Genomic DNA, 20627 nt, shown 5'->3' on the forward strand with positions numbered 1-20627 from the left:
CTCAACAAACACCTCCTCACGGGACTGTCAAAGAACTGAAAACCACCTTTAGAGAGGAGTGGGACAATATCCACTAAGGTCTCCGTCTCCTTCAAATAATAATAATAATAATAATAATAATAATAATAATAATAATGACTGATGAGGGCATATTCGTCACCGACAGTCCGATATCTACCTTTATGTTGGGGGTCTGACCTGAACGTTGTTTATATCTGTTACCTGTTACCCCCGTGGTGAAATCTGTACTGTTTTTCGTTATAAATAAACCACTCCACCTCCATTACGTATGTACTGTGTTTCATGTCGTCCATCATAGCCTGCGATTATTTCTGTCCAGCAACGTCTCTGTCGCTTAGCAACTGTTAAGCAATGTACTACTTTTGTGACTTCCACTCATTTGTATAAATTAGCCTTGATAAAGTAGCGACGTAAAAATATTTTGCTTCTGCTTCACCTGTGTTCACTTATTTATGTGTACTGAAACAAATAATTCAGAAACTCCGTAACATATTTGAAACACATGAAATTTAATAATCGATTTCCAGTCAACGAATCTCTGCGTTTTTTAGGACTGATGTTTCGAAACTATTCTTGATTAGACAGATTAAGTGTCTTCCTCTCTATTCGTGCTACACGCACGAAATTTTATTTCTAACTAAGATTCTTCTGAATGGGTTTCTCTCTCTCTCATTCTCTCTCTCTCTCTCTCTCTCTCTCTCTCTCTCTCTCACACACACACACACACACACACACACACACACACACAGAGAGAGAGAGAGAGAGAGAGAGAGAGAGAGAGAGAGAGGGAGAGAGAGAGAGAGAGAGAGAGAGAGAGAAACACGCACACGAACACTTCGCTGTGCACTGCACAGATAGACCAGTGGAAGACTATGGTTGAATTGAAAGACACACTGCATGTGCAAAGTTGTTATTTATTAGTTTCTTTTCCAAAAAGCGCACTATTCTAACAGAGTATGGTCAGCTCGTTGTCCCTGAAGTAGACGTGCAAGGAGATGACACCATATTGCTCCACCCACTCGACCAGACAGTCTGGGGAGTATGGTACCGTCGGCTGCAACAGAGAACGTAGTCATGTAGTCATGTTAACGTCAGGCTGAACGATTGTGCGTAACGTAGAAAAAGTAACACAACAGTAAGGTTATTGCTTGTTTATTACAGTGTTTCCTCATTTAGGCAAGTGCTAGAAACAAAAGTCCTGAAAGCCTGTGGCTCAATGCGTGGATGACGCCTTTCGAATTGTGGGGCACTTTCGGTCAGCTTCAGTACTTTTTTAATGCTTAGCACACTGGAATTGCATTCGGGGGAGACGATGGTTCAGAGACTTTCACGACCATCCAGATTTATCTGTGATTTTGCTAAATCGCACCAGGCAAGTGCTGGGATAGTTTCTTTGATGGGGAACGGCCGATTTTCTTTCTCACCCTGTCGTGATCCGAGCATGTGCTCCATCTGTAATGACCGCGCTGTCCAGAGGGCGTTAAACTCTAACCTAGTACTTGTTGCTTTTATTAAGGAGCTCTCACTAAGCTCAGTGCACTAAGTGACGACCTTCTTCCACTACAGAAAAATTTTATGTGGTCAGTGGTAATCTCACAGTTTCTGCATCCGGCGCCACTGACCACTAGAGAACGGAAGCCGCCTCGACAAGTACGGGATATTAGCATTAGCTGATTAAAATGAATGATGTCATGCTACGTACGGGAATGGGTCACAAAAATGGCACATCCTTATAAACGGGTTCATGTCTTTCATTATAAATTAATAACAGTATCAGTAATTATAATGAGGATGATACGAGTAGTCTGCAGTCGTACGGGCATTGGTCACAGTCGACCTTTGTATGGTGCTGCATGAGTCATTCAAGTTCTCAATCCACTTCAGTTTGATAAAAAACGTGTTTTATGGTATTTTTAGTCATGGGAGAGATCCATGAGCTAAATAGGCAAACAAGAAATGGAAAGACAAAAGCAGTTTCGTCTGTGTCTTCATATTGACACAGGTTTCTGTTTATAAGAGTTACCTCTGAGAGCTTCCGTATGAAATGCCCCCCTCAAGTGTGTAGCAGTGAGTGTTGACAGAGCGTCAGCGGTACGCAGAGTTGAGAGAAAGTAATACAACGAGTTCCCTAAAGACTACGGGCGGTCGTGCAAAATTGTGTAAGGATAAAGACAGAACAATTGGGGAAAAATGTACTACTGCGAGACATCAGTTGACCGGTATCTCATTAGTAAAAGACAGAATTCACTCGATGTATCTAGTCACAGCACGCTAGATGCGGCTACGTGTTTGCTATTATTAAACCCATTAAAACCACAGGTGGCTAAGGAAGATTTTAAATTGGGAGCCGCTCAGAAGAAGGAGAGGAAGGAGGCCAGCGCTAAGAAGGGAAAAATATTAATGCATACAGGAAGCATTGGGAGACAGATCGGATGATTGGAACGAAAGAGGCCTGTCGACGTCGCAAACGGCTAACCGAATGTGGAAACGCAGAAGAAGAAGAAGGAGAAGCAGAGGAATCTGCTAAATTTTAGTCCTTTATAGTAAATGCAAACTCTACTCTACTACTGAGAAAAGTGGCCACTATTTCCGAAAAACGCTATGGTTTAGCTGATGGAATTCTACCACATTGGTTGCGACTGTACGGATAAAACCAACCCGATATGAATAGTTCGTGTAGCGCACTGAAGCGCCAAAGAAACTGCGTATTCAACTACAGAGATCAGGTATGTACACAGGCAAAATACAGCGCTGCGGTCGGCATTGCCTGTATAAGACAAGAAGTGTCATGCGCAGTTGGTAGATCGGTTACTGTAGCTGCAATGGCAGGTTACGAAGAATTAAGTGAGTTTGAACATGCTGTTATAGTCAGCGCACGAGCGGCGGGACACAGCATCTTCAAGGTAGCGAGAAGTGGGGATTTTCCCGTACGACCATTTCACGAGTGCAGCGTATCAGGAATCCGGTAAAACATCAAATCTCCGAAAAAGATCCTGCAAGAACGGGACCAACGACGACTGAAGAGAATCGTTCAAAGTGACTGAAATGCAACCCTTCCGCAAACTGCTGCAGAATTCAGTGTTGGGCCATCAACAAGTGTCAGCGTGCGAACCATTCAAAGAAACATCATCGATTTGAGCTTTCGGAGCCGAACGTCCACTCGTGTATCCTTTATGACCGCACGACACAAAGCTTTACGCCTTGCCTGGGCCCGAAAACACCGGCCTTGGACTGTAGGCGACTGGAAACATGTTGCCTGATCGTACGAGTCTCGTTTCAAGTAGTATCGAGTCTGCGGGTGTGGAGACAACCTCATGAACCCCTGGAGCCTGCATGTCATCAGGGGACTAATCAAGCTGGTGGAGGCTCTGTAATGGTGTGGGGCGTGTGCAGCTGGAGTGATGTGGGATACGTCTAGATCCGACTCTGACAGATGACACGTACCTTAGCTCCTACTGTAGCTCTGACCCTGTCTACGCTATCGTGAAGTAACATAAACGCAAATGGTGTGATTACAGTAACTGCTCGCTGAGGACACACAGTGCTCATAGTTTGCGATTCCATCAGAGTAAGTTCGTCTGAAACGCAAAGACGGAATTAGCGTAAGGATAACGAAGAATACGGCGTGCGTAAAATTTGCCAGAAGACACCGATGTCTGAGCATGAACGGGCCGACCGTTACCGACAAAGGGCAAATACCGTCACGCTGTGGTGTCTTTCGAGAAGTGCTGGCAGCTAACAGCGTAGAAGGAAAATATGAAAGAGTTCTGACAATGAAAAGGCTCTGCAGCATGGATAATTCTGTCCAAATTACGATGTCCCGTAGGTGCGTAGACTTCGTACTTGCGCGGGAAACATTTCTAGCGGTGGGTACTTCGTTGCCAACGATCAGTGAGCGGTAGTGTGGGGAAGAGGGAGGGAGGGGAAGTGGTTCGACAGCTGAAGCCTGTGCATCGTAAGTCTTGCGTAGCTTGTGAGCTACACATACCTAGTCTGCAAACAAGTAGTTGAATGAGGTCCACGTTTCAAAAAGCCACGCGCAAAAATGGGATTTTTCAGGCTGTCATATCTCTGGTTCTATTGAGATAAGGGGTCAAACAAGAGTTCTGGATAGGCCCATCGTAAGAACGCTTATACCGTAGCTATTGTACAGTACAGGGTGAAAACTAAAGCGTTTCACACTTCCTCCAGCACAGGCAAATTGAGTAAATCGTTTGGTACCGTTCCATTAGGGTTGGTCTAGGGTGAACCATTGGTGGCTTATAAAAGCACAATTTGTTGATGGGTGGTTCCTGAGAAAACCGCCAAAAACGCGATTTTTGGGTACAAAAAAATACCAGTTAAGGAGACAGCCACTTCTATAATTCTATTCTTGGCAGATCGTCGAAATTTTTACCATCTGTTATTACGATGATATTCTCGGAAAACTTCAAAGCTTTTTTCGGTATCGTTACCAGTTACCGAGATCAACAGGTTCAAATCTACCATACTTATACAGAAAAACGGAAAGATCAGTTTTTTGCACTAAGGGCCAAATTACGTATCTAAATAACTAACCTTAGAAAATGGGTGAAATTTTAACCACACATTTCTTAGACATTCATCTAGAAACACCATTTTCCCGTTTTTGATAATCTATGTCCGTTATTTAGCTACATCCGAAAAACTATGATTTTTGGGAACTATAAGTACTAATTGGGGGACTGTCACTTCCATAATTTCTATCCGTGGCAAATGGTAGAATTTTTTACTGCATGTCGTTAAGACGATGTTATCGGAGAACCTTGAACCTTTTTTGATTTCATTATCCAGAGGTTCAAAGTTACTGAACTTATGCATTTACTATCCGGTCTGAGGAGTAAATGAACAGTGGAACTTCTTAACTGTGTGTGGCTCACCAGTGCTGCTCCCAGGCGTCGTTGGGGCCGAGAGCTAAACCAACGTTGGTAATTAGGACACGACAGAGCTGTCGATGAACATTGAGGCTCCACGCTGTACTTATTTCTATTTGGAGTCCTGAGTCCCTGTTGATTAGGTTATCTGTTCTACGAATAGGTATGGCTCCTTTGTAGCACAGTCCCAAGAGGATAAAACTGAAGACTCATAACTCATGTGACGTTCCGTACTGCTGTTACTGTTATGTGGATCTCCGAAAAATGTGTGCCAATAATGTTCATCACCGTATTGCATAGTGCGACTTAGTATTTAAAAAACAGTAGTTCTGAAAGTGAGTGCTTATTTAAGTGAGATGCCAAATCTACACCCGATTTCCAAACCAGAAACAGGAATCTTACAATGGCAATCATCACGTATCAAAATATGGATCAATTGCTGGCATCGTGACTACAGTAACAGCTATGCAACAAAAATTGGAGGGATATCCAGCACGACTCCTCTCTCTCTTCAGTGTGACTAACGATGGCTTAGCTTACCTTGATAGCGGCAGAGGGGATGTCCTCGAACCATTCCCTGTTCGTCTTGCTGGCCTTGCCGAACGTCTGGAAGCCCACTCCGTGCACCTTCCCAGAGTCCTTGCCCACCAGCAGGAAGTAGGGGTGGAACTGCGAGCAGTCGGCGCTCTCCGTCATGTTGTGGTAGTAGTGGATGCCTGCAACAGCCAGCGCCCCAGTCAGCAGCTCGCGGAGTACAGTTTGTTCACAGCGTCCAGGACCAAGTCTCAGGGAGGTGCGGGTAGCGCAGGAAGCAGCAGGTTCCACCCAGGGGCTCCCCGCGCATCGCCTGTCAAGGTGGTGTGGCTGTGCGTCGGCTGGGGGGATCGAGCCGCGCTTCCCTCACACTGCCCCTGCTACACATGTGCTTTGAGGGGCAAAGGACGATTATCAATTCTCAGTGCCCACGGTACACAGGGGTACTCTATCGTTAGATCGCCAGTGTTGGCAGTGGCCGTACACAAAATATTTGTGTGCCGAAATCGACCGATTTCCACCGAACCAAAACTAGGGAGTCCTACTCAAGACGTTATGATCGTAACTCTGTGTTTGAGCAAAACGTCATGAACTGTGTTGTCACAAACACGCCTCATTCTGTGTATATAATTAATAACATGATCTGGTTAGTGTTACGTATTGGACATGCATTAATTACTGTTCGTCAGATGCAATTCTCTCTGTGCTTATTATAGGATTGCGTTTCATCCATTTGATGCGAAACGTGAATTATTCTTCATTTCTCTTCCTGCACAGCTTTCGCACATCTAATAAGTTTCTTTAATTTACGTCTATGGTCACAATCTTTTTTGTTAACAGATTACCGGTTTCGGTCTTTAATGACCATCATCAGATCTGTTTCATAAAAACAAAGTCCTAAAGCACTGCAGCCATTGTGGCATCGTCAAATGTTAAATGCGGAATCAGCACCAGCATCGTCAAATACATATAAATCACATCTGTAGATCATTAGTGGGTATATGTTTTATTACATACTAGTTGAATATCCACTGCTGCCCAGGTAAATGTTTATTCCGACTTATGTCGGTCCATCTCTTCCTAGACCCCTCTTTGTGTCCATGCCGTCGTCTCTCCTCTCTGTTCATTACCCCCTCCCTCCTATCAAAGCCCATCTCATCCTTCCCCTCTCTTTCACTCCATCTCCGTGCATCACCCCATACCAGTGGGAGGTTGAGGGCTCTTACCACCACACTACCTCTTTCCAGATACTCGACATCTGTACCAAGACGGATTGAAATCGATCCACGGGTTTAGGAGGAGTTAGTTACCAGCTGCTTCACCCACGTACCCCCCTGTCACATACATTTAACATATGTCACGCATGCTTGTACACACATCTCTGACGCATTTAGTCTTTCAGTTACAATGTTTGTGACGTCCAAATTCCTGAACTGGGTATCGTGCATTGATACAATTTTACAAGTAAATTCAGTGCTTTTTTTTCTCTAAATACCGCCTTATAAATGCGTCGCGAATAGAATTACTAGTAAAAAAGTACTACATTAACACGTCAAGCGTGAAGTGGCAGTTTCTTTGCATGAACGGCAAAAATTTGGTAAGCTATAAACTTTTTTCCTTTCATAATTTTGTTGGAAAGTTTCGTAAAAGTTTTAAATTACATGTAAAGTGCGTTCCAAGACACTAGGTGCTCTAATTCTCAAATACAGCATGAATAACGTATGGGTTTGGCGCGTCGTGGCCTGCACTACTTCTTCATACTTTCGTCTAAAACCGCAAATGCTATAAGACTAACTCTGCCTTTCTTGCACGTATCGTGTAAGATGAAACATTGTCAGTAGTGCAAAGCGTTTTCCTACATTTTATCCGGGACCCAAACTGATCGTCCTAGAAGTCGACTTCTGCCGAGTTTTTAATTTTTTCTAAATAATTCGGTTCACCATTTTACAACGATCACCTGTTAGAGTGATTGATCGGTTACGTTGACACATGTCACCACCTGCCTCCTCGGGAGACAAACACATACAGGAAGCACCGGCAGCGTCCAGGTGGGGGAACTCACCCATGGTGGGGATGCACATCTATTCCATGTACAGGTGGGGGAACTCACCCTTGGTGGGGATGCACGCCTGCTCTGTTCACAGGTGGGGGAACTCACCCATGGTGGGGATGCACGCCTGCTCTGTGTACAGCGTCTCACTCTCGATCTGCGACTGCTCGATGGGGATCTCGACGCGGCCGTTCTTGCCTTCGAACCACAGACCGCTGCCCAGTCCGTTCTTCCAGGTGCTGCGGCCCTCGGTCACCACATCTGCAAAACAGAGGCGCTGCTGCTACACATCCGACCACTTACTATGTGCCACTTGATGAAGCACAGAGGCGATACAAGGGGTACATTACAATGGTAAAAGCGCCTCTCTTGTTGCTCTGCCGCTGGAGTTTGTTGAGCATCAGTGCAAAGCTCTCCTGTGACGAAGCGCGCCGCTCTTTGTTGGATCCTGTCCACCATTTCTGTTAAACCTTACCAAATAGTATTAGTCAGTGACATAGGTGGGAGCTAGCCTGAAGCGGCGCGTTTCTTCGCAGGATCATTCACTCTTTGGAGAAGCGGTACGCAGGTGCTGGACAAATTCCAGTGACAGACGTAACAAGAGAGGCGTTGTGCAGCACGGAGAGCTTACACTTCAAGAAGAGTAGGGAAACACATCACTTCCTCCCACAAAGGTCTCGCTTAACGATCAGGACGAAAATACCAAAGAAATTAGACGTCATACGGAGCTGCAGCGGCAGTCCTTCTTCCCACGGGGAAGGGGCAGAAGCTGGTGGTGCCGAAAGTATCTCCCGCCACGCGCCGAAAGGCGGCTTTTGGTGTAGGTGTAGATACTCTAAGACCGTCAATGAGAAAACCAAATTCTAACTGAGTCTGACGCACGGTCCTAGGAACAATTGATTAAACACTTTCGCAACACACTGCATTTTGTGCAAGGAAACACAAATGTGTTCCATTTATTTGGTTATCAACAATAGCATTCAATATATTAGCTCGATTCCATCTGTAGCAAGCCCCTCAAATGCTCGAGTGAAGGTCGCTGACTGTCTGGTAATTGCAGTAATCTTCCTTGACACATATGCGTAGCGATATCACCACACAGCAATGTAGGGGAAAAAAACCAGGTTGTTACTTACCATAAATAAGACTCTACGTTGCAGACAGGCAGAAATGAAAGACACAGCTTCTAGAGTGGCATGAAGTATCACACTAAATATGTGAGATGTTCTTGGACTCTGTTCTTCATTGAAGATCATTTATTTGTGAGCGAAGGCTTTTTTTATTTATTTTATTTTTTATTTGATTTTTTTAATCGACAGACAGCAATACGGTCATTTAATGACGAAAAAATTGTGTCTTTTATTTGTGGAAATTTACTGGCTGAACTTTTTGCTCCCCTATCATCCCCAATCTGAACGACTGTGTTATTGGTTGGAAACCCTCAGCAACCGATTTTGCTCCCTTCCCCACTGAATCTTCTTCGAGCCATCAAAGAAAAGTTACGAAAGTAAAATTTCATGAGTCCCATATTACTTCGAGGGGAAGATCTACGATCACAATATTGCGTGTCAGCCGCCATCACAACGCTATTGCCCTTGATGGCATTGTTGTCGCTGTCGATAGAGACTTCATTGGAGCCTCCTTATTCATCGATAATTACCCGTTGCTTTCATCACGCGTCCACTAGGCTACGCCTTCTTCAAACCTCATGATTTTTTTTTTATTGTTTCGCCACGAGACTATATTCGTCCCAAATTTCGTGGGATTCCTACTGCGTCAATTGACAGGCGTTACAGAAGTTGGGAAATAAATTGATTCTTCTCGAAACGTAGGAGACACAGTGTGAACTGGCGTTCTTGCAGATGTCAGAACTCTTTACAGTTGTTACCTCGGCTGGTAAGACATCTGATAGAAAAACTGGCGGCAGAAGTCACGCACCTTCGGGGACCCAGTAGACGCGGGTCCTGTAGATGGGGATGTCGAAGCGCTCCATCTCGACGAACAGCTCCTGCGAGGACCAGTCGAAGTCCACGCCCAGGTTAGACACGTCGTCGACCACCACCTGAAAGGTATGCAGGCGGTAAACGAGACAGCACCCGGATGGCAAAGCGGACAATGTACCTCAGACAGCACGTTAATATGAGCAGCTTCTTCGACGAGAGCGCCTTCAGTACACGTTGTACAGGTAGTCGGTGCGCTCAGATAACTAAACAGGAGAAGGGAGGAAACTCGACCACAGGAGCTGCGGCAGTACTCACGCTGACGTCGATTCCGGCGGCGACGCCGTTGGCGTCGTAGAGCATGCAGACGCGCGGGTCGTTCTCCATGCAGTAGGTGGTCACGTTGGAGGTGACGCCGGAGTCCACGGCCTCCACCCAGCCGTCGGACGTCGCGTCGCTCACCGTCTTGGGCATGTCGAAGAACGCCGTCAGGTGGAAGATGTCCGCGAGACCGAGCACCGACCAGCGCACTGCGGGACACATGTAGGGGGCGTCAGTCAGTGGGAGGGGGGGTGGGGGGAGGTGCTTCCTAGTCGAGAGTCCACAATCACTGTCCTCTGTTCACCACCCAGGAAACGAACCCCAGAACGTCATACACGCCTCCCTTGCTCGACGTCCCACACTATTCGAGAAATGAATGTCAAACCAACTGTGTACCAGAACCTATCCTACTAGGATCCAGTACGGACAAGTCGGCCCGTTTCCTGTCACCAACTCTGACACACTTCTGCGCTCGGGCCAGTGCATCCCCCCAGCCCCACACCCACACATGCTCTACATCCCGTCCCAGCAGAATATTAACCACTTCCCCCTAACCGACCACGGGATCTGCGCACAGATCCACCGTCCCCTTCAGATTTAACAGAACATCCCCCTCCTCTGAAGTTAGGGCTGCGCTTCCCATATTTCACGTACCGTTTCCAAAAGACTTCCTTGCAGTTCTTCTTTCCATTTTCAATTCCACATCCTTTTCAAAATAATCTCTTCCAAAAACACTCCTAACTTACCATTCCTTTCCTTTAAGTTAGTGCAGCCAACAAAATGGGATTATTTTTCTTGTAAAGACTACCGACCTGTTTTGTACTTCAGAATAAAACTAATCTGCTACAAAAAATCTTATTTGTCAACCCGCCTGTTTCGAACACTGTAAACCGCATGCTTAATTTTTTAAAGTGATATATTGTAAAATGCTTTAACACGAAAAGCGGCAACGTTATCCAACCAAACAATCCTCCAAAAAGAATGAAGTAACAATAAGAAAGGAAAAAAATATTTATGCAGAACATATGCAAAATAAAACTGATCCTGCAAATGTGTCCTTAGGTGAGAATCATCATTCAGCCAGCGTGGCGCTGATGTTAGTTGGATTGTCTATCGTAAGGTGCATGAAATACTATATTTTGCGGACCTTTTAATTTTGCGCGCCATGTATCGTTCCTTAATAAAGGTATGATAAGGAAGCAGTATAATCAGACTGTTTGGAGTCAGTGCTGTGTTTCCATCGTGTTGAGCAAATATCGAAATGAAACCAAGAAAGCGTGAAAGTTAGAACAGTACCAAAGCGGTTGCTTAACACATGGATCACCGTGGAAGTCATGTCCCCTTTCTCCAAGTCATACTGCCGAACATGAGCAATTAGTACATTCTCACAAGCAAGCTCCAGCCTCCCCCTTTTTGAATCCGTGTCATCATTTGGCCATTCGAATTTCAATAATGAAAAGTTCTTTAGACAGTGTTCTGGATAAAATACTAATGGCTAGAGTGCTGCCAATGCGTCGGAACAGTACAAGGATATCAACTGTGGAGGTCGCGTAACGAACTACGAAGCAGGACTGTAATCGGTCAGCAGCTGTGTCAGTTTTATTTGCATATGGAGACCAACATACTTGCACTTCCAGCAGCTAAATGTGCACTGAAGTAACATTAAGAGTTTTCTGCTGAAGAAAGACACTGTAACAGATGTACGGTAGTACGTTCTACCGGTACACGGGCGCGCTAGGAAGCCTTCCATGGTGAGGAACAGTGAGAGGAAGAAAAAAAGAAAGATATAAAGATACACAGATAGGTTGATAGATAAGTAGATAGACAAAGAGAGACAGAAGATAAATAATACCTGTTGTCGGCTTGTTTTGGGGCTGTCAGTATATGGAAAAATGATAACTGCAGAACAAATGAATAATCTTACAACTGTACTTACGTATCCCATGATGGATAACACTTTCATTATTTATATTGGTTGGCGGACCACATGTAACATTCCAAAATCGCTTCTGAAGAAGATTCGCGCCACTTTCCATCCAGTGAGGGCATAATTTCCCATTTCAAGACTCCATATCCTGCACGCTTCAATAACTCCTGCATTGAAACTACGCCGGTTGAAGTATGCACTACCGCAGGAAACTCTGCCTTTCTATTTTCTCTATAGACTGAATAATACCTGACTGGGTAGAAATGACATATCGCTTGCTTCGGAAAGCAATAAGGCTCAACAGTGATTTTTCAGCCAGTGCACAAATAAGGAGTGCTAGATGGTAATAATATACACCATCTTTGGTAATTATTAATTTCCGTGACGCCCCCTGCATAAGGTTTCGATCAAATACTATTATACTTTTCCTCCACCAAACACCGTAAAGTGATTTGTGGAGAATGAGGTAGGTGAACGGTAGTGGAGTTGTATCAGCGCAAATTCAACTCCATCTTCCCACCTTCATTTCTAACATATCAGAGAGTGCAAATGGAACACATCCAACCCTGCAGTTATACGCTTTATTTTATAAGAAGACATGGCACAGCAGTGGAAACCTCACAGGGGAGGGAAATGTCAATAAAAGAGGAGATGTCAGTCATTTTGTGAAGTGCATATCAGGAATGAAGAAGTTGCGAGTGTTCAACGAGCAAAAGCAGTAAGACGAATGATAATGCCAACTAGCAGTGAAGATGTCAGGGGTGAATAAGGTATTTATTGTTAAGTTATCCTGCACGAAATGCTTTCTTTAGTATTACATTTTACAGATAAGGATAAAAATGCACTTGTTGTTGTGATCTTCAGTCCAGAGACTGGTTTGATGCAGCTCTCCATACTAACCTATCCTGTGCAAGCCTCTTCATCTCGAAATAACTACTGCAACCTACATCCTTCTGAATCAGCTTAGTGTATTCATCTCTTGGTGTCCCTCTACGATTTTTACCCTCCACGCTGCCCTCCAATACTAAATTGGTGATCCCTCGACGCCTCAGAACATGTCCTACAAACCGGTTCCATCTTCTAGTCAACTTGTGCCACAAATTCCCCATCTCCTCAGTTCTGTTCAGTACCTCCTCATTAGTTATGTGATCTACCCATCTAATCTCCAGCATTCTTCTGTAGCACCACATTTCGAAGGCTTCTTTTCTCTTCTTGTCTACACTATTTTTCGTCCATGTTTCATTTCCATACATGGCTACTCTACATACAAATACTTTCAGAAACGACTTCCTGACACTTAAATCTATACTCGATGTTAACATATTTCTTTTCTTCAGAAACGCTTTCCTTGCCATTGCCAGTCTACATTTTATATCCTCTCTACTTTTATATCCTTTTACTACTTTAAGTGTGTCATTTCCCAATCTAATTCCCTCAGCGTCACCTGATGTAATTCTACTACATTCCATTATCCTCGATTAGTTTTTGTAGACGTTCATCTTATATCTTCCTTTCAAGACACTGTCCATTCCGTTAAACTGCTTTTCTAGGTCCTTCGCTGTCTCTGACAGAATTACAATGTCAATTTCTGCTCCACGGATTTTGACTCCAGATTTTTCTTTTGTTTCCTTTACAGCTTCCTCAATATATAGATTGAATAACATCGGCGAGAGGCTACAACCCTGTCTCACTCCCTTCCCACCCACTGGTTCCCTTCCATGCCCCCTAAACTCTTATAACTGCCATCCGGTTTGTGTACAAATTGTAAATAATATTTCGATCCCTGTATTTTACCCCTGCCACCTTCAGAATTCGAAAGAGAGTATTCTAGTAACATTGTCTAAGGCTTTCTCTAAGTCTACAAATGATAGAAACGTAGGTTTCGTTTTCCTTAATCTATCTTCTAAGGTAACTCGTAGGGTCAGTATTGCCTCACGTGTTCCAACATTTCTACGAGATTCAAACTGATCTTCCCCGAGGTCGCCTTCTATCAGTTTTTCCATTCGTCTGCAAAGAATTCGTGTTAGTATTTTGCAGCAGTGACTTATTAAACTGATAGTTCGGTAATTTTCACACCTGTCAACACCTGTTTTCTTTGGGACTGGAATTATTATATTCTTCTTGAAATCTGAGGGTATTTCGACCTGCCTCATACATCTTGCTCAACAGACGATAGAGTTGTCAGGGCTGGTTCTCCTAAGGCTGTTAGTAGTTCTAATGGAATGTTGTTTCGACTTAGGTCTTTCAGTGCTCTGTCAAATTCTTCACTCACTATCTTATCTCCCATTTCGTCTTCATCTACGTCCTCTTCCATTTCGATAATATTGCGCTCAAGTACATTGCTCTATATACTACATGCACCTTTCTGTTTCTCTTCTTTGCTTAAAAGTGGTTTTCTAGCTGCACTCATGATATATTTGTTCAAGTGGCTCTGACCACTATGCGACTTGACATCTGAGGTAATCAGTCCCCTAGAACTTAGAACTACTTAAACCTAACTAACCTAAGGACATCACACACATCCATGCCCGAGGCAGCATTCGAACCTGCTACCGTAACGGTCGCTCGACTCCTGACCTAAGCGCCTAGATCCGCTCTGTCACAGCGGCCGGTCAGCTCTTGATATTCATACAGGTGGTTCTCTTTTCTCGAAAGGTCTCTTTAATTTTCCTTAACTCAATATCCATCTTACCCCTATCTACATCCTTATATTTATTTTGTAGCCATCCCTGTTTAACCATTTTGCAATTCCTATCGATTTCATTTTTGAGACGTTTGTATTCCTTTTTGGCAGCTTCATTTACTGCATTTTTATATTTTCTCCTTTCATCAATTAAATTCAATATCTCTTCTGTTTTCCAAGGATTCCTACTAGCCCACGTCTTTTTACGTTCTTGATGGTACACTGCCTTATTTCATCTCTCAAAGGTACCCATTCTTCTTCCACAGTATTTCTTTCCCCCACCTTGTCAATCGTTCTCTAATGCTATCTCTGAAACTCTCTACAACCTATGGTTCTTTGTTTATCCAAGTCCCACCTCCTTAAATTCCCACATTTTTGCAGTTTCTTCAGTTTTAATCTAAAGTTCATGACCAATAGATTGTGGTCAGAGTCCATATCTGCCTCTGGAAATGTCTTACAAGTTAAAACCTGTTTCCTAAATCTCTGTCTCATCATTATATAGTCTATCTGAAACCTTCCAGTGTCTCCTGGCCTCTTCCACGTATACAACCTCCCTTCATGATTCTTAAACCAACTGTTTGCTATGATTAAGTTATTCTCTGTGCGAAGTGCTACCAACTGGCTTCCGCTTTCATTCCTTACCCCCATTCCATATTTATCTACTACTTTTCCTTCTCTTACTTAACCTACTGTCGAATCCCAGTCCTGAATGACTATGGAATTTTCGTCTCCCTCCACTACCTGAATAATTTGTTTTATCTCATCATAAAAAATGGCTCTGAGCACTATGGGACTTGACATCTGAGGTCATCAGCCATTAAACCTAACTAACCTAAGGACATCACACACGTCCATGCACGAGGCAGGATTCGTACCTGCGACCGTAGCAGTCGCGCGTTTCCGGACTGAAGCGCCTAGAATCGCTTGGCCACAACGGCCGGCTATCTCATCATACATTTCATCAATCTCTTCGTCATCTGCGGAGCTAGCTGGCATATAAACTTGTACTACTGTGGTAGGCACGGGCATCGAGTCTATCCTGGCTACAATAATGCGTTCACTATGCGGTTCGTAGTAGCTTATGCGCGCTCCTATTTTTTACTCATTATTAGACCTTCTCTTGTATTACCCCTATTTGATTTTGTATTTATGACCCTGTATTCAGCTGAGGAGAAATCTTGTTCCCCCTGCCCCTGTTACAAGGCCAGACAGCCAATCATCCCGACTGTTGCCCCTGCAACTACTGGAAAGGCTGCTGCCCCTATTCAGGAACCACACGTTTGTCTGGCCTCTCAACAGATACCCCACCGTTGTGGTCGCACCTACGGTACGGCCATCTCTATCGCTGAGGCACGCAAGCCTCCGCACCAATGGCAACGTCCATGGTTAATGGGAGTGGAGTGGCGGTGGCGATGGGGGAGGGGAAGCACTTATGTAAATGATAGTGTGATGAATGTATTATGCGACGTGCCTTACGCACAGAACAGGGTTCGTTTTTTAATTAGAAAAAAAGAAACTACGATACGCCATACGTTCTCAGTCGGCATTCGATAGTTTATCAATTGCTAAGGCAGTGGTGTCATGCTAAGGACGGTTTTTTTCTGCGATAGAAGAATGTACGGAAGACATGGATGAGAAGTTGTCGAACAGAAAAGAAAGTGTGGTTGTAGACTGTGAAGGGTAGAAAACAATGGCATTGTGCCAGAGTGTATGGAGTATAGCCATACCCAGAAAATTAGTATACTTCTCCCCTTTCTCATGAGATGTTACCCAAATAGTACTTACGATTTACCAGAAGAAAATTTTCTTTTGCTCGTTAAAAGTGAACATCCGACCCACCTCTTAGGCCGTCCCACGCCGATTCTGCAACAGAAGAAAAAGAAGAATACGGTTATTAGTTACAGATGTTGTACCACTAACGTTTCTGAAACTGTATGTAATGGCCTTGTCTTTAACTTTATAGCTATCGCCGTCTTCTCGTCAGCCTATTTTCAGCAACGCTTTGCTCCTTCAACTATTGCCTGTCTCATCTCACAAGTTGTGGTTTTCTTCCGCTACCCTGCAATAAGAACACGATAATAAAGCCTTAGATGATAGCGGTGAGACAACCGTGCAACCCGTCCGTAGATGTTTGTGTATACAGTGTCTTTGTGTTTGTTTATTGTCCATTTAAGGCGCAAATAATCTTTTAAGTAATGATAAACCTGGGTGTGTAGCTATTTTCGCACGTATAGTGGTGTGCGAAGCTCAAGGACGGAAGTTGATTTCGTACGATCTGTCCCTGCCAACGAACATAGCACGATGAAAGTTGACCGTACATAGAAAAAACTGCTACAGTATAGCACACAAGCTGACGGAAAGAAATGCGGAATGAGACCAGTAGAAATGGCATCTATATTCAAAGGCATCAGCTATTCGTGATGGCCCCCTGGACATTACAAAGGCGCGACACGGCTCTTAACAGTGTTTGTGACCACCACGGGCGGCATTCCACATCGTGCGACGTCGCCCCGTGCTGGCCACACGGCTGGTGAGACAGGCCGCCCTCTTCCTCCAGGATCTCGGCGTGCGACCGACGGATCGTCGTCGGTGCGTGTGGACCTGCTGGAGTACGTCAGCTCGCAGCCCCACACGCTCATTCGCTGGGATTTGAGTCGGGAGAGCGGGCAGACCAATCCTTTGGCCGGATATCCTCTCATTCCGAGAGTCCCTCCACCTGCGCTGTTCACTATTGTTATCCATAAAACTGAACTCAGGGCCGAACGCATCCCTGCAAAGAGGCGTTTGGGGAAGGAGCACAGCGTCACAATAACACCGACCTGCGAGTGTACGGCGCTCAAAGGTTTGGAGGTCAGTACGCCCACGCAACATTACGCCCCTCTGCACCGTAACAGCTGGACCGTCAAAACGATGATGTTCGACAACGCTAGGCGTACCCTCATACGGCGGCGTGTGGGAAGACGTAAAACACCCAGAAACAACATGACCGATTTGGTGGTCCACGTTTTACTGTGTGGGGAGGTAAAATGGCTCCAAATCTCTGAACACGGTACGCCCAATGGTCAAAGTTTGTGTCGTTGTACTGGTTCTCAAATTTGGGAAGTTTGTGGTAAGGTCTTGTGGCAGCAAACTGCTGAGGTCATCGGTCCCTAAGCTTACAGCCTACTTAACCTAACTTAAACTGGACAACACAGACACACTCATGCCCGAGGGAAGACTCGAACCTCCGACGAGGGTAGCCGCGCGAGCCAGCTACCCTGCGCGGCACTGATTCTGAATGTGTGTCTTTACAGGGGTGCACTCGGCCCTGACGTCACTGTTATGGATGACAATGGGTGATCGCATCGAACAGCTCATGGGGGGAACCCTGGGAACGAGGGGATATTCGGCGAATTGTGTGGCCTGCCCTTTCGCTGGACTTCAGTTCCATTGAGCACGTGTGGCACACTATGGAGACGTGTACTGCAGTACGTCGACACGCACCACCCACCACCCAGCAGCGGGCCACCGCGCCGGTGGACGAGTGGAACCCCGAACCAAGATACCTCCTCGCCATGCTTGTGGCCAGAGTGGGAGCGCGCTGCAGTGTCTTCCGTGGTGACCACACCACTAAAAACTGTGTGTCACCTTCTGTAACGTCCAGGAGACCATCAGGAATAACGGCTGACTTCAGTGTAATTATTGTCTTTGAATAAAAACGTAATTTGTTTTCGGCTCATTCCTTATTGCTTTCAATTACCTTCTGTACTATAGCGCAGCAGTATATTCCATGTATGGTACAAGTTTCAGCGAGGTAAGTTACTTGCCAGTGAGACATCATGTGAAAATTACGTTCGTCCTTAAGTTTTGGACACCACTGTTAGAATTGTTTCCCTAAGGAAAGGTAACTATAGTGACTTCTTTCTTTGTATCTGTGACACAAGGAATACGCACAAATAGGAACGCTCTCGGTGAAAGGTTTCTAATGGAATATAAGATAGTTCGTCGATTTATGTTTGATTTGCGGCACTGAAATCATTTCAGCCGGAGCAGTGTCTACAGAAAGTTATTGTTGAATCGCGAAGTTATAGTGAAGAACAGTAAGAGTATCAAGCGCTAATGTGAGATCGCTGAACAATGGCACTTTCAATAGGTTAAATTCATGAATCTAATTAACTTCGTTACTTTCGGTTTTCATAGTGCTCGTTATTAATTGCTACATGTATTACTTTAACATTCTTTCCTTTGGTTCGCGGAAATCGTTACTTGTATCGACATATTGGTCACACTTGTGGTCGGGAGTCAACGTACTGCTTTTTTAGGAGCCTTACTCGGAAGCAGACATCTAACTTTACGAAGTGGCAGTGAAACACGGATGTAGATGGACGGCCGCTTTAACGTGATCTGGATGAATGTGCGGGACTCACCTTCGGCGAGCGCAGCCGCGACGCAGCCGACTAAGAAGACCAGAGCTCTGAAGGCGGCCATCGTGCTGTGAGTGCAGAGCTGTGGCCGCCGCCCGCGCCTTAAGAACCCGCGCCGCACCTGCTCGCCCGTGTACACAGCTGGCTGGGAGGGTCTGGGGCGAATTTGCGCTCGGTCGTGAACAAAACAACAGCTGGGTCAGCCAGCCGCAGCCGGCGTAGGCGAAATGACTGAACGAAAATTCTAGAAGATTGTAAGGTAGTGCTCCGCTGTACGCTTCCGGAATGCTCGACCTCGCTTCCGAACGGATGGAAGCAAGATTAGAGTTTCACCTGCTGAGGCCTTCTAATAAGTAGATGCCGAGTCCAATGTTGGACAAGGCCTCATCGTCATCATCAACATCGTCATTATCAGCTAATTAAAATTCGCTGCTGGATCAAGGCCTACGCCGGAGTCTTCAATGTACCGGGTGATCAAAAAGTCAGTATAAATTTGAAAACTGAATATTTCACGGAATAATGTAGATAGAGAGGTACAAATTGACACTCATTCTTGCAATGACATGGGGTTTTATTAGCACCAAAAAAATACAAAATTTCAAAAAATGTCCGACAGATGGCGCTTCATCTGATCAGAATAGCAATAATTAGCATAACAAAGTAAGACAAAGCAAAGATGATGTTCTTTACAGGAAATGCTCAATATGTCCACCATCATTCCTCAACAATAGCTGTAGTCGAGGAATAATGTTGTGAACAGCACTGTAAAGCATGTCCGGAGTTATGGTGAGGCATTGGCGTCGGATGTTGTCTTTCAGCATCCCTAGAGATGTCGGTCGATCACGATACACTTGCTAGTTCACGTAACCCCAAAGCCAATAATCGCACGGACTGAGGTCTGGGAGCCCGCAGCTCGTGGTCGTGCGGTAGCGTTCTTTCTTCTCGCCCCCGGGTTCCCGGGTTCGATTCCCGGCGGGGTCAGGGATTTTCTCTGCCTAGTGATGACCGGGTGTTGTGTGATGTCCTTAGGTTAGTTAGGTTTAAGTATTTCTAAGTTCTAGGGAACTGATGACCACAGATGTTAAGTCCCATAGTGCTCACAGCCATTTGAACCATTTTGAGGTTTGGGGACCTGGGAAGCCAGGCATGACGAAAGTGGCGGCTGAGCACACGATCATCACCAAACGAAGCGCGCAAGAGATCTTTCACGCGTCTAGCAATACTTTTTTTTGTTCTAATAAAACCCCATCTCATTCCAAGCATGTGTGTCAATTTTTACCTCTCTATCCACATTATTCCGTGGTTTATTAAGTTTTCAAATTTATACTGACTTTTTGATCACCCGGTAGTTCTGTCTTCATCTACACAGCTATGATACACTTACTATACAATTTGTAATCGTCTCCTTTAACTACAGTGAGATTTTTGTTGTGTGTCCGAAGTTGAGAGTTTGTTTTATATGGAACTAAATCTTCCACGGTTACACGTTACATCACTTACTTGGTAATTATCAATCTCTGGATTGAAAACCAATTTTCAAAATTTTCAAGAGTAAGCAGGATGACGTGGATAGAACTACTACTCGTACGAATTGTGATGAATGGTAACTTGCTCTATCTGTGAAAAAAAAAAAGAAATTAAGTAGTGAAAAAAGTTAACTAGGAGAACCAACCGTGTAATCTTCTAATGTACTGCTAGTGGTGTATTGCTCGATCCACTCACATCGATTAAATATCAGGGTCTAAAGTTGGAAAGCGGCAAGAAATGCAATGAGCACGTAAGGCCGGTTGCAGGGAAAGCGACCGGTCGACTTCGGTTTACTGGGGGAATTCCACAGAGACGTAGGTCTTCCGTAA

General features: G+C 44.8%; 1 protein-coding gene across 1 annotated transcript; it reads right to left on the reverse strand.

The window, feature by feature from the left end:
- Positions 1-915: 915 nt before the first annotated feature.
- On the reverse strand, positions 916-18910 carry LOC124612985. Its single transcript, XM_047141522.1, has 7 exons — positions 18775-18910; positions 16208-16231; positions 9756-9967; positions 9436-9559; positions 7606-7758; positions 5454-5629; positions 916-1075 (listed from the first exon to the last, which is right to left on the reverse strand). Exons 1-7 carry the CDS (start codon positions 18833-18835, stop codon positions 968-970), a joined length of 858 nt encoding a protein of 285 aa, XP_046997478.1. The 5' UTR covers positions 18836-18910; the 3' UTR covers positions 916-967.
- Between the last annotated feature and the right edge of the window lie 1717 nt (positions 18911-20627).

The sequence above is a fragment of the Schistocerca americana genome, chromosome 4, assembly GCF_021461395.2.
Source record: "Schistocerca americana isolate TAMUIC-IGC-003095 chromosome 4, iqSchAmer2.1, whole genome shotgun sequence".
Lineage (NCBI taxonomy): Eukaryota > Metazoa > Arthropoda > Insecta > Orthoptera > Acrididae > Schistocerca > Schistocerca americana.